This window comes from Mixophyes fleayi, chromosome 4, assembly GCF_038048845.1.
Source record: "Mixophyes fleayi isolate aMixFle1 chromosome 4, aMixFle1.hap1, whole genome shotgun sequence".
In the NCBI taxonomy this organism is placed as follows: domain Eukaryota; kingdom Metazoa; phylum Chordata; class Amphibia; order Anura; family Limnodynastidae; genus Mixophyes; species Mixophyes fleayi.
In genome coordinates this window covers 63,946,844-63,962,178 of record NC_134405.1, presented here as the reverse complement: position 1 = coordinate 63,962,178, position 15,335 = coordinate 63,946,844, and the positions used below count along the sequence as shown (strand labels likewise).

The 15,335-nt window shown below is 43.7% G+C and overlaps 1 protein-coding gene across 1 annotated transcript; it reads left to right on the top strand.

The window, feature by feature from the left end:
• Positions 1–7,630: 7,630 nt before the first annotated feature.
• On the top strand, positions 7,631–13,505 carry VAMP5 (vesicle associated membrane protein 5). Its single transcript, XM_075207304.1, has 3 exons — positions 7,631–8,030; positions 11,861–11,998; positions 12,640–13,505. The coding sequence occupies exons 1-3, from the start codon at positions 8,028–8,030 to the stop codon at positions 12,820–12,822; spliced, it is 324 nt and encodes a 107-aa protein (XP_075063405.1). The 5' UTR covers positions 7,631–8,027; the 3' UTR covers positions 12,823–13,505.
• Positions 13,506–15,335: the final 1,830 nt, after the last annotated feature.

Genomic DNA, 15,335 nt, shown 5'->3' with positions numbered 1-15,335 from the left:
CCATGTATAGTCACATCTGCCATGTTTTCCCAAATGCTTTATGAGTGAAGTTTAAGAAGTTTGTAATTCAAATTAGATTGGTGATACTTACTGTGTTTGTGTATTTCATGGAAATTAGGTCTACTCTAGACTGGTGGCAAAGGTAGACCTATAGACTCTTGCCCCCCCTAAGGGGACTAACGGCAACGGAGGCTGGAGAGAAGAGGATCCCCCAAACTTTGTGCTTAAAGGGGCCCAAAGTCCTTTGTCCCCTTAGGGGCCTTGTAACTCTGGGGGCGTGGGCCAGAAGACCTAGGGCTTTGCTTTAATATACCGGAGTGTACACGCCATCCCACATCTCTAACATATTTACAGAGCCTTTTCATTCTAGCCTTCTTTTGTGCTTCATAGATATTAGCTTTTTCATCAGCCAGCATTATTTATGTACTGGGAAGTGATAAAGAGCTGTTTACTTGGGATACAACTATATATCTACAATGAAGATAATATAAACACTTGGATTAAAAGCACAAAAGGGAAGAAACAAAAAGCAATGTGTTCAGTAACAGAAGACATGTACAAGTCAATAAATGAAAGATATGTCTGTGTCATCGGCTAACCAGAATTCATAGGGCCCCTTAATGTACAAAAGGAGGCTGTTATGTCTGGTTAAGTCACAGGGAACTTTGGTTATCTGCCAATCAGGTCAAATAACAGATCAGAGCATGTGTGACCAGTTTTACATTGTTCTCTATTGGGCTGTCCCTTCAGTAGCTCATTCATTGTTAGGAAACATAGGAGGACAGAGAGAAAGAGCCGTGCAGTACAATCAGGGCCGGATTAAGGGAATGGAGGCCCCTGGGCTAAGGGGGCCTCCGTTCCCCCCGTGAGAGGCCCCCGTGATCTGAGCTGCCCCCCCCCCCCCCCCCTCCCGTGATCCGAGCTGCCCGCACCCCCCCCCGGCACTTACCTCCTTCTCCGGCGCGCTGTACGCTCTTTACTGAGGAGATCTCGTGAGAGTGAGACTCACGAGATCTCCTCAGTAAGGAGACTACAGCGTGCCGGGGAAGGACCGCAGTGAAAGTGCTCAGCAGCACTGATCGTGCCGGGTGCACCCCCGCCCCCGACCGATCAATACTGCTGTTGAGCACTTTCAAGGGCCCCCTGGATGCCATAGGCCCCTGGGCTGTAGCCCAGTTAGCCCTATGGTTAATCTGGCCCTGAGTACAATGGCTGCTTTAATGTTTTTGCTGTGTGACAGTGAAGGAATCTGCACAACAAAGTGACATATTATGTGAGGAAGCAGCTCTGTACCATGATTGGACAGGGATGATCCACTTCCTGTGGTTTACAAACTACTCAACATTTTGAAAACATTTGTGCACTTAGACAAGATTTGTATTGCATGTGAGAAATTTAAATAAGGAGCATAGGCCGACTCTGAGACAAGTATATGGCAAAAATATTTTGGTTAAGCTTTTCTAAACACATTCCAACTTCTATTTGGCAGACAAGCGGCGTGCAAGGCTAATAAGAGTTACCAAAGTTTTTCCAGTTCTTCCTAGAATATAGGTCATGTTCTGCCTACCATGTAGGCACTGCAACAACATACTCTGGAGACCAGTCCCATGGCATAAATCACACTCCAATTGCTGAAACCTGGCACGCCGCCCGTATTGGCCCAACCAATGGGAATCCCCTTTCTATGCTTTGCTCGCCATTTTTACGCAGAGCATGATCCTCAAGACCGCGTCCATGGGGATCGAAGTCCCCCAACTGCTGCGACCTCCTGCAACAACAACCTCTCAAGCGGCTCCTGCACCGTATTGTTAAACAAATCAAGTGCAGCATCAGAAAGGTGCACCCCATCGCTCCTATAAACGCCTGCACATTAAAACCCAATTTGCTTGTGCTGCTGCCGCCATGAAAGGTAATGAACTTGGCAATAACAGGGTTCACTTTCTTTCTTGCCTTATCAATTGCTGCCCCTGACATGTCTGACCACATAGCCAACTCTCCCTTTCACAACTCTCTCCACTATCGAATTCACATTTCTATGTGCCTCATCTATAGAGGAGCCACTCATTGGGTCACGCCACTTGATTCTGGGTATTATCTCTGACCAAACTATTTGAGTGTAGAGTCCTTAACCCTTCACCCGTGCAATGTATTTTTGCTCTCAAAATCAGATCAATGGATTTTCTGTTCCCCAAATCATTCCCACCAAATGAATGACATACAGTACCCAAACCTTCTGCCTGCACCTTCCAAAGCATTTATTATTCTGTCTCACTTCATTCCTCCTCTAACCAACCATCTTAATTCCTTTTGGCCCCGGGGTAGTTGGCTGTGTCTTTTGTACTTGGGCTACAAGCTGCCCAATGGATGAAGGAATGTCCCACTAACCAAACGTTTAGGTGAGATATCCTGTACACAGCTGTAAAACTAAACTCCAAATGTACAACTCTTAACCCTTGCACACAATTTCCATAATTGTTAACTACACAAAGCCGGCCTATCACTGTAAAGCTGGGAAGGGGTAGAGATGATCCAGATGAAGGTAAAAATCATAAAAAAAACCCTCCTTGGGCCAATTTGCCAGTCTAGACTCCTGTAGGAGGAAAAATTAGGTAAATCCCTTCATGCCCCTATAAACAACGCTGGCACCCTGATCAACTCTTGCGCCTTTTTGCCTGTAAAAGTGTAGGACTGTTAACAGAAATTTATAACAACCAAGCATGACTTTTGATAGCTAGAACAATGGCAATGTGTTATCTTCTAATATTTATAGCCAAAATTAAGCAATTCACTGTGAATCGCATCATGGAGACCCTGAATTCCAGGTAGGTCTCCCTGGAATTCAGGGTCTCCCATACATTCTGGGAGAGTGGGCAAGTATGATTTATGGTAGTGATCACAGGACCAACATGTGACCAGGAACTCTTAGGGGTAAATGTATCAAGCTGAGAATTTTCCGGCGGGTTTGAAAAACCAATCAGATTCTAGCTATCATTTATTTACTACATTCTACAAAATGATAGCTAGAATCTGATTGGTTGCTATAGGCAACATCTCCATTTTCCAAACCCACCGAAAAACTCTAATTCCACAGCGCAGTACAAAGAACTCACTCACATCAGTTCCCATCCATTAGAGCTTACAGTCTAAATTCCCTAACACACACACACACTCAATTTGTTAGCAGCCAATTAACCTATCAGTATATTTTTGAAGTGTGAGAGAAAACTGAAGCACACCCACACAAACACCACATAGATAAGGCCATGGTCGGGAATCAAACTCACGATCCCAGCCAGTGGCGGATCCAGGGGGAAGGCCCTAGCAGGGGCTTGCTGCCGACAGCTGCACACTGTGCAGGTCCGTTCAGCAGTGACAGTGTGCTGGCCAGCTGCTCTGATTGTGTTTTGGTTTGTGGTTGTGTTGTGTTGTGGTTTGCTTCTATTGGTCTAGGTATCTGGAAAGTCCAGTGTGCTGCAGGTCATAGGCTAGTTCAAACCAAAATATCCAAAGGTGGGGGTCATCTCTCCAGGGGTTGTGCTCTGACTTTCCCACCAACACTCCAGTTTCAACTAGTCTATTAGCATTTTACAGTTAGTATCACTCTGATCATTTATTCCCTAACATCACTAACTAGAGTATGCAATGTGCGATCTCTTCGGCGAATGAACCAGACAGCTGCTGATGAATAGGGGATTAAAATGATACTAAACATGACACAGTTCCTGCAACCTGAACCTCAAATAACATTAAAGTGTACATATAATCATAATATATAAACTAATAATAAACTAAATACTATCTGCTCATAAATCACTGTGGAATGGAACCAATATAGATATGAAATATATAAATAACTAAATGTTAGAGTGCGAGAGTGTGCGTGTGTATTTTACCGCGTGATCTCGCCATGCCACCTGTTACGTGGCATACTGAGTGCAATCGCACGGTAAAACAATATTAACCAATACACTTTCGTTCATCCAATTATATGACTTCGACACGCTGACACTCTTTCGTCAAACATCTTATATATATAATTCCTCTCACAAATTAAATATAAATTTCCTGTGCTCTTTTTTTTTTTTTTTTAGAAAAAAAATATCTTTTAGCAAATATATTTAACTTGTGCACGCTAATAAAAATAGGTTATCAGCCCTTATTTCATTAGGGTAAGGGTGGGAATAGGGGAACAGGTTGTGAACTCAGAAAATATACATATATATAAATATATATATATATATATATATATATATATAGACTATACCTACATATATATAAAAATATGTATAAATATATATATATATCCCCTATGGGGTACTTAGAGTTTTTAACAACAGAGGAATCTGAAGAGGATCCTGAGGGGAGGGGTCAGCAGAGCCCTGTCAGTCTGTGTCTGATCGAGTCGCTGCCCAGTCCTGTCAGGTAAAAAAGGGCGGGAAAATCTACCTCTTCGGGATCTTCCACTGAGCAGCCGGCAGGCTTACACTACCTCCGGCGGTCTTATTTGTCATAAATTAAACCTCGGACAGTTCAGTCCTGTGAGCCTATATTGTGCCTCTCCTATTGCTCAATCGGGACTCCTTCCGCATCCACAACACCTCCTGCGGCTATAGAGATTCAAGCCCCCCCCTCCGCCTCAGCGGGGGGACTTGGCGTCTCCCAACCTGTTCGGTCCTCAGATGGAGTGCAACACTCTCTGCCTTATGGCAGTGTCGGACAGGGCCATCTTAACAACATTTTGGGCCCCTGGGCAAAGCAGTGCACCGGGGCCCCTATATATACATATATATATATATATATATATATATATAAAAATAAAAATGATTATATATATGGGCCCTGCAGCCCAGGGGGGCCCGTCGGAGGCAGCACAAAAAAAAAAAAACCCTGAAAAAAAAAGAAGAAAATACTTACCTTGCGGTCAGCTAGCGATCCGGCTCCCTCCATGGTCTCCTACTCCGTCGCGCTCCGCAATGGATGTCGGGCGGGCGTGATGATGTCACGCCCGAAATGCACTGCGAGCGCCGCACGGAGGAGGAGACCAGGGAGGGAGCCGGATCGCTAGCTGACCGCAAGGTAAGTATTGTCTTCTTTTTTTTTTCAGGGTTTTTTTTTTTTTGTGCTGCCTCCAACGGGCCCCCCTGGGCTGCAGGGCCCCCGAGGACCTGCCCATTGTGCCCAATGGGAAAGACGGCCCTTAGCGCTGTCACCGCTCACTAAATACTACACAAATCGTGTAGTTTCTTTTCTTTTTTTAAAAAAAAACCCTTCTTTCTTCTTAAAGGAACGGAACTTAGTTCCATTATAAATATCTATGAGGAAAAAAATGTTAATAACATTAAAACCTCACCTACACTCATTTGAAAACTAATAAAATCTAACACTAAACAGCAGGTACTGCCAAATGCAGCCCAACTCCTTGGGCACTTAGACATAACTGAGGTGAATGGGATTGCAGAGGGGAGGAGTCAGCAGCAAGTTCAGTTCTTAACTGTTTAAGTGCCAATATATATATATATATAATATAAATGCTTAGTGGCGTGTGTTAGTCTGTCTGTGTGTGTGTGGAAAAAATAAAACCAAGCTGCAGCGCCACCTGCTGGGCGGAGTTATACACTGACCTACCAAATTCTTAGTGTGTGTGGAAAAAAAATTCAGAAAGGGCTGAAATTTGGTATACTAAGATGTTTTTAATTTGTTAATTCTTAAAAGTGTTTATAAAGATTTAAAAAATATATATATATATATATATTTATTTCTTGAAGGAGAAGTGACAGTGGGGAGTGGTTGGTGGTTGCCGGGGGTGACAGTGGGGAGTGGTTGGTGGTTGAGGCCTGGGCTATGGCCCAAATGCATGACAAGAACCTTTTTAACACCTTAAGTAGCTTGATTTGACTAGAATGCATGAGTATCATGCACGGGTTAACTTGTGTATATGTATATATATATATATGAGCGAGGGAGATGGCTATATGTATATAGATATATATATCATGCATTTGCAAATATGTGTAACAGAATTATTTCAGTAAAGGTCTAGCCACATCACCACATTAGGTTAGCCACACCCACTTGTCAAATATCACTCCCACTTCGATGGGGGGCGCTGGTGCCCTGTCTCAACCGGGGCACTAAAATGTCTAGTTACGGCACTGAGAGATTGTTCCAATGGAGGGCGGGATGAATTCAATCAAATTGCTGATTTTAGTTTTTCTGAGTGCATCATTTAAAAATCCTTTATATTCAGGCGCGGGCTGGCAGATGTCAGCCCGGGGGGCGCACAGGTGGGCGCATCGCGTATCACGTATATTGTGATGGAAAATAGACTTTATTGCATCCGGGGGGCGGCTGGCCGGCCTAGCCCCCGGCCCTAACACCGGTAAGACTAAGCGGCCCGGGGGGGCCGCTGCCCCCTGGGCCAGCCCGCCCCTGTATATATTTGATTTGAATAAATAAATTCACATTTACCAGCCCCAGAGCTGATGACGTAGAAGATCCTGGTCTTCCTCTGTTAAATTAAGAGCCTTGGGGCAGGGCCGTCTCTTCCATTGGGCACGGTGGGCAGGTGCCCGGGGGCCCTGCAGGCAAGGGGGGCCCGTCCGAATCCTAGAAAAAAAAAATAATTTTTTTTCACGCCCAGCATTCACTGCAACCACAGCACGGAAGAGGGCAGAAGAGACTCAGCGGCACGGAAAAAAGAAGAGGATCGGACTTAAGGTAAGTTAAGGGGGCCGCTATATATATATATATATATATATATATATATATAAAAAAGTGATTATATATATAATCACGTTTTTTTTTACATACATATATATTTTTTACACACACACACACACACTATTTATTTATATATATATATATATATATATATATATATATATATTTTAGGGGCCCGGTACACTGCATTGCCCGGGGGCCCATAAAGTTGTTAAGGTAGCCCTGCCTTGGGGGTCCATTGGGTTGTTCAGAGGCCTTGCAGGACTGAAAAACAATGTTTAATAAATTCCTCCTACCCTCACTTTAACCTGCCTCATGTCTTGCCCCCACCTTTCCCTGAGAATCTACCTGCACCACTCAGGTGTAAAAATAGGACAGATTTCACTGTTGTTGGGCCGCCTAGCGACCTTCCTCCCCTTATCCCTCTTCGGCACCACATTGCTGCGCCTGTGATTCTGTTTAGTTGCAAACAGTGTCTATAGGGAAAAATAGAGGGCATGTTCTGACCTCTGAGGAGTGACAAAGGTTTTTCAGAGCACAAAAGGCTCTGGGTATTATTCAGTGTTTCCCTGTTTGCTCATTCTAGGTGCTAAAAATAAAGCTAATGTACAGTAATAAAAAACATAATTGAATACATAAAATCAATATTTCTCCTGAAGCAGCTATGATGTCTGCTTTATTTCAGTAACTGTACACATATTTAGCATATAACTCTACCAAATAACTGGAAATAATCATATCTGACTGCCAGCAAAAGTTTTAGCAAATAACACACAATTATGATGGATAATCTGTTGTTATAAAACATTGTGCGGTGACTGTGTTCCATGTACAGCTGGAGAGTGATCAGGTCAGACTGAGAACTGCAGGCGGTGTTTATGTGACATATTATGGGTGTGGAGTGGTTGTGGGTGAACCTGCTACAGGTAATCATTATCCTTCCAGTCTGTGACTCCCTCTGGTGACAGAGCCATTACCAGGGACCTGCTGCTGCTGCTTCTATTGGACATACAGAGCTATTCCCAGCAGCTGCTGCGGACTCCACCCAGGGACGGACGAGAGAGGGGGCAGGAGAAGACTGATAATAACAGAGAGTTAGGAGGACACACATAAAGTGACATACACTGAGCCCCGGCTCCATACACATACACAGACATACACACACATATATACATATATATATATATATATACATACAGGAAGCCTCACACACTGTGACCATGTAACACACTCACACTGCTCTCACACACACACTGATCGCTGCTGCTGCTGCTGGTACAAGCCCCTGCTCGGATCTCCTGCACACTATGGTAAGTGACACTGCCCGGAGAGCCTGAGCCTCTCACCCCCAGCGCTATTCTCGTCTTCCAGCAACAATCCCGACATTTTTCTTTATTTTTTTTTTGCTTTGCAGTTTCACTTTCGTGTTGTAACCTGGTAGATTGGGAAAGTTATAGAGAAATGCAATAGAGAGCGGATTACTGAAGCCTATGTTAGGGGTTATGTCTATGAACGTGTGAAAAAGTAGGGTTTGGTGGCAGTATGTCCTATTCTGTAGCCAAATCTGCTCTGGTTTTAATCATTTTGAGAAACTGGTATCTTTAAAATGTACCTGTCAGCCGCACATAGTGGGCCCAGAGTACACTGTATGCACACCTGGATGGTCCACCCTGGTCACTTCAACATGCATGTTCTCTGGAGACATAAACTACAAGTGTGCCTAGGTTGGTGGGGGCAGAAAAATTTAGAACCACCTATTTCTTTAAATGAAAGCAGCATTCCAATCAGTATGTTTTTTACCTTGCTAATCTGTTCCCTTATTGGAGCCCCTGGGTACCACATGCTGAAATCTAGGTGCACCAACATTAAAGAGACTTTTGTGTTACACCTGACCTAGGCCATTTCACGCTTCATGAACAAGGTTTGGTGGAGAGAGCCATAGTGTGCGCTGATCCAATGTTCAGCTGATCAATTCACTAGGAGCTAGTAACACTACTAAGGCATAAGCCACAAATTGCATTGTGCTACTGGTTTCTAATGATCTGGTTGTATTCTTATGTATATTGATTCAGCCCCAAAAATGTCTGCCCCCATTGTTGTCAGACACAGCTATAGAAAACGTGTCACCTGTGGCCCATGGCCTTTTGCACTATGCATTCACAGAAAACATAATAAAACAGTACTTCTGTGTCCTCTTCACCTGGGTGAGAGCATAAAAAAGGAGCTTGTGTGCAAATAGCTGAACTTGGCTTCTGGTTTTGGCTGCATACTGTGGACTTTTGTCCACCTATGGACGCTGTCCCCATTTGCTATATTTGTGGATTAAAAAGTAGGCACCCTCTTAAAGTTATTTTTGTCCAGTTGAAATTTTGGGTGGTATGATAAAACATGGTTGTATCTAATGGTGGGAGTGGGCTGGTATACGGTGGTATACCATACGACCACTTATCCTACTGCTCTTATTGTAAAACTATCAAATCTGTTCACTCTACATTCTCTTACCATTTTTCATACTGTCACTTCTAAATGTCCACTTCGACCACTGGTTGTATTTATATAGTTGTGGGCAGGGGCAGGCTGGGCTGGGGCAGTCCCATATTGGGCTACCTTGGGGCGGGTCACCTGCATTTTTCCCATTAAAATAGGCTGCTAAATCGAGTCTTGCCCCCTGGGCTGAAATCTGCCAGCCCTCCCCTGGTTGTGGGTGAGATTACAATGATTAAATGTAGTGAATATAGTAATATATGATGCAGATTGGCTAGGCATTTCCATAGTACTGTAATATCAGGGAATAGTAACAATACAGTTCTGCCCAATATAAGAGAGGGCTGCATATGTATGAAGTCAGTTACTAGGTCTCCACATATAACTAGGTCTCCCCATATAGCTCTCTGCTGACTGTCCTCCCTGGTACCCACTGGTACATGAACTCAGCCAGTGGAGAAAGCAGAACCCAGAATCAGTCTGCAGGGCTGAGAGTTGTTGAATTAATGTGTCTCCTGACTAAATCCTCCAGGGCTCCTGCTGCATTCATCACACACCACAAGCCCATGCCGTTTCAATCCCCACAGCCCCATTTCTAGAAACTGTGCTTTGTTCAGTGTCTGACTTTATGAGCTCAGGTAATGGTGATATATAATATACTGTATGTAAAATACACAGGCAGCATAGCCAAAATCCAACGTGACCAGGTGCAGGCTGCATGTGTGCACTGTGTCAGCTGCAGGTTTGTTTCAGAACTAATAGCGAGGCAACTCTAGGGTCTATGGGTGGGAATAGTATGAGATAGCTTTGCTGTACATGTTCTGTGGAGGGTGATGATAGACAGAGAACAGCGAGGAAATGATGAAAGTGAAAAAAGAAAGTGTGTTTTGAAGAGGGGGGGGGGGGGTGGAACGTAGGTGAGTATTCTGACAAGTTGATGTATTGGTAACAGAAAGTACTGTAAGGACTGAGGTTAGAAACAGATACAACAACCAGGGTTATAATACATCTGTCCCCATTCTCTCATTTTCCAATTGCTGTAATCTGTGCTGAATTAATGATTTGTCCCTGGATATATCCCTATTTTCAATATTGACCAACTGCACAATGCAGTTCCTCTTTTTCTGCATGATAGATGCTTCTCTTGTTAATGTTTATTGAGCACACGATTTTAAAGTGCAACAAAATATGTTATAATCAAATTCCCTAAACATGCCATTATGGGCATTGTAGTGCTCCAACGTCCAAGACAGTATTGCCCGTGACGTACTTCGATGCCCCACCAGCTAAGTGGTCTGGGGATTACTTTCAAAGTTAATGTTCAGTGCACTTTAGTTTTATTTGGTTGGTATCTGTAGGTTCTAAGTGAATTTAAACTGAAAATCGACCGGGTATTGAGACACAATCTGTTTTCTGACCCTATCTGTTTGCAGGTATAGCAGAATTGTGTGATTTACAGGCTTTAAATCTGGGAGATCTAAGGTTAGGACTACACTTTCAGTTGGCTCTGTGATGGGGTTGCATATTATTGCTTGATAATCTCACATCAGACCTGCTGCCTAATCTGTAACTGCAGGTCCCCTACAGTATCTGTTACACTTGTGATTGGCTGATTAACAGAAACCTGACAGTCTAGCAGCGTCCGAGTGCTGCATGCGGTGTAGTGAGTTTAGTCTAGGCCGTAGTTATACAACTTTAGTATTGTAACCCGTGCAGTTCACAAGTGTGGGCCTCCATATATGATGTATAGAACGGAAAGTCGGTTTATAACCTACGTATAAGGCCTCAGTTCCTGCAGCTACATTGAGCAGATTCCCCGCCCATCCACTTTGTAAGCAGGATATGGGGTTGTGTGAACATAAATGTTGTTGTTTTTCACAAGCACTTGCAATAAAAGTTAACATTGCTCCATGAATCTTGTTTAATACTTACACTGGGGGTTACTTAATTTTATTTTTCTGGCATGACTAATGCTAATCATACACACTGTGGTATTCAGCTGTTGGCCCAACATGGCGAAAGTGTTCATATATAATAGATCAGATCATTACGGGCATGTTGTGTTGATAAATGTGGTCAGATGATGATAGATATCAGGTTGTGTACAGTCGTTCTCTCAGTCACCCCAGTTACAGCCTGAAGCGATCCAAGGTGTGTGTAGGTGTGTGTGTGTGTATCTGAGGGATTTATTACAGTGTTTATTTCAACTACAACACCCCTTTAAGTACAAACCTGTGCAGTATACTTTGATTGTACAGACACGTTTTAAGAAATGAAAGTGTAAAGGCAGCCATGTAATCAGGTCACCACACCAGCAGGGGCGCACCCCCCCAAAAAAAGAAAAAAAAAATGCGAGAGAGCTGCCGCGCATGCGCAGAAGCTCCATTTCGGCAGCACTGTACTATACAGCAGCCACGGAGCTGTCAAAGAAGCGTACGCGGCGGTGCTGTATATAATACAGCACCGCTGCAGACGCTTCTTTGACAGCGCCATGGCTGCTATATAGTACAGTGCCATTATGTAGGGGCACTTCTTTAGCGGAGGGGAGGGTTTTCTGGAGACCCAGAAACCCCCCCTGCGTGCACCCCTGACCAGAGTGCTGTATCTTGTGGCACTTTTCATTATTCTGGTTAAATATTTCTCTTCTGCAATCCAGGCCAGCAAGAACTTGGAAGCGTGTCAGCAGAACGCAGAGGAGGTGAAGGTGTTAATGAAAGAAAATGTGGAGAAAGTCCTGGAGAGAGAGGGAAAACTGCAAAACCTAGAAGTTCGTTCTGATGAACTGAAGATTATGGTATGTCCCAGCGAACAACCTTATAGATAATTGTCACAAACCTAGGGGTAAATGTATCACACTGCAAGTGTCCGGTGGGTTTGAAAAAGTGGAGATGTTGCCTATAGCAACCAATCAGATTCTAGCTGTCATTTATTTAGTACATTTTGCAAAATGACAGAATCTGATTGGTTGTTATAGACAACATCTCCACTCTTCAAACCTGTCAGAAACTCGCAGCTTGATACATTCACCCTCTAATGTATAACACAACTCATCGCCTGCTCCTGTCTCATTACACATACCTCCCTTTTTGTGGCTCAAAAACATTGCAAATTGCCCATTGTTTATATAAATATATTGAAAAAATGTTTCTACAAGAAGACCCTGGAGAAAAAATGCATGTTTTCATTTTATTAATATGTTGCACCCGCTGTCTAATAGTTCCCCCTAATTTTTTTTTTTTTAGAAATGTACCACAATGTGATTTTTACATTGATCATGGCTTTCATGCCTACAATGAAAAACGTCACATTATACACAATTTCCACAGTGAGTACTTATTGCTCACGCTTGTCTGTACTCATATGTCACCCATACATAGATACAGTGATATAGATGCTAATGCTACAAGCATTAACTCCCACGTTCCCAATCTACAGGCCAGCAGCTTCGAGAAGACAGCCAAGACCGTGGAACGGAAAACGCGATGGGAGAAATGGCGTTGGTACATTATTTGTGCAGCAATAATTCTGGTGATTTTGATTGTTCTCATCATCTTCCTGGCTGTTTATTTTGGTGGGGGGCAAGCCGTGGCAGCTGTGACAGCACCAGCAGACCCCTGATGAGATTACCTGTGAGAGCACAGAGGAAACCCAACATTTGAACACATGGGATAGTGAATACAGAAGAGAAGTACAGAGGACGAATCCAGAGAGCATTTCTCCTCAACCCTCGGACTTTATGCAAATCTGTAGAACATCATTCATTGCTCTATAAATCACTGTGTGCAGACCACATGGCTGTCCTACCAGCCTGTGTATACAGATCTTAGATAATCCTCTAACTCCCACCACTGTGTACAGGTTCATAGAGCAATGCCTGTCCTGAGCCTCACAATGTACTGAACTCTGGTCAATAAATGTTACGCCAGTATTCCTCCTCCTCCTCCTGTGTACACTCCTGCAGAGATGTGCTCATCAATGCGCTACTGTGTGTACATTACCGCGTATCATTGCTCTGCTATTCCCCACTATTTGTAATGTGCAGAACATGGTTTCTCAAATGTGTGTGTAACGCCAGACATAATCTATGTACATATCTGATTCAGTATCCTGCCTATGGAGCTGCTGATAATTGTTTCTGTGCCTTTATGTGGACTGATACTGTGTTGAGAATATTTGTGGCAGGGTCGTACTGCATGAGAGTAATGTATTGCTACATAGATCTCCTCTGTTGTAACCTTTTCTAGGTAGATGTGAAATCCCTTTACCACTCCAACCACAATAAACATTGCTCAGTTATAACACTCACTTTGTGATTTGTGATCCGCCAATAGACAGGAGGAGAGATACTGTACATTGTGGATAGAGACAGGGTGGGGAAGGCGGGTGTCAGAGGAGGGAAAATCTGGAGTAGGCACAGAGACATTAAGCATGAAATAAGACAGACCAGGAAAAGTGCGTTGCAATCGCGTGAGAACTGGGGTAAGCAGACAGACTAGGAGCACAGACAGCAGGAGAATGTAACACTGGTGGAGACATACACAAAGGTACAAGCCTTGCTCCTTGCAAGAAAATGCGACAAGGGCCCTCTGGGAGCAGAGCGGAAAACAGGACGCTGGGACGTAAATAATATCTGAGGACTGTGTTATGGTGTCACAGTTGTAGTCATCACATATCCTGTTCTGTGAGACTCCAGCTTCAGGTCACCACTTGGTGACTACACGTTGTCTGGCTCTCACGCTGCTGCCACTATCCCACACTAAGCCAGGATTCCTCAGCCTGGAGCACCTCACATCTAAGGGGTACATCATTATGTTATATTCAACAACTTATCGTGTTAGTAAAGAATAAAATAACTACAGCAACCCAGATAGGATATTTATGAAATATTAACAGTTCCACAGATAACCATATACGAAAGGGAGGGAGTGGCCCAACAGGTCAGAGACTGACCACAGGGGGTAGTTTTTCCACCTGTTTAGAACATAACCTAAAAAGTGACACCAGGGGGTAAATGTAAGAAACTGCTGGTTTGAAAAGTGGAGATGTTGCCTATAGCAGCCAATCAGATTCTAGCTGACATTTTGTAGAATGTACTAAATAAATGATAACTAGAATCTGATTGGCTGCTGTAGGCAACATCTCCACTTTTCAAATCCGCTGGAAACTCGCAGCTTAATATATTTACCCCCAGGTTCAAAGAAGATGACATATAAAATGGAATGAATGTATTTTAAAGCACTTCTGTTCAGATAGTATATGGGTAAGTGATAATGAAGTATAAAGAGGTAAGTGCTTAAGTCGCTACTGAGTAAATATTTACAGACACGGGAGGTATCTGATAGTAAAGAAGTTGAGAAACTAGTGAAATGCTGATTATGTCTCTCAGTCACTGTGCCCTCCTATGGCCCTCTGGCTGCTCATGAGTCATGTGCCCTGGCACAGTGTCTGCCTGTACACAAAGCCCCAGTGACTGAGGAGACAAAGGCAGAACAGACAATCATTTAGCTGGAGTGACGTACAAACCACAGAAGCTAGTGTGAGATTTACAAATGTTACATTTACCCTTACTTCACACAAAAATAAGGGTCTTGTTGTCACGCCATGACAGAAACATAATAAAATATGTGTTTCTACAGTCATGTAATTTATCTAATAAAAGATCATTGTGTGTTTTATATAGTAGCAGAGGGAGACAGGCGAGAAGTGATGTACAGATGGTTATACATGTTCCTCTGTGCCTGCTGCATGTACTGACAGGTGGGTCAGTGTTACACCCAGACAGACAGAGAGCAGAGGGCAGGTACTGTGCTGAATACACTAAGCTGAAATTGATTGTGGGGGTAACATCATAATTGCCAACTTTTTCAAGAAGGCGCCCGGGAGCTGCCTGGGGGGAGGTGGGAGTTTTGAGGACGGGGCTATGCAAATCATGCAATTTTGGCCCCGCCAAATGCCGCGATTCTCAGGGAATCAGGGAATCGCGGCATTTTGGATCTAATTCTGCCCACTTTACTAGGAAGTGGGCAGATGCGGGAGGCTGCCTAGAGTTGGCAAGCAGGGCTGCCATCAGAAACTGTGGGGCCCAGTACCAATGAATCTGGCAGGGCCCTCCTCCCTCTTCGTCATACATA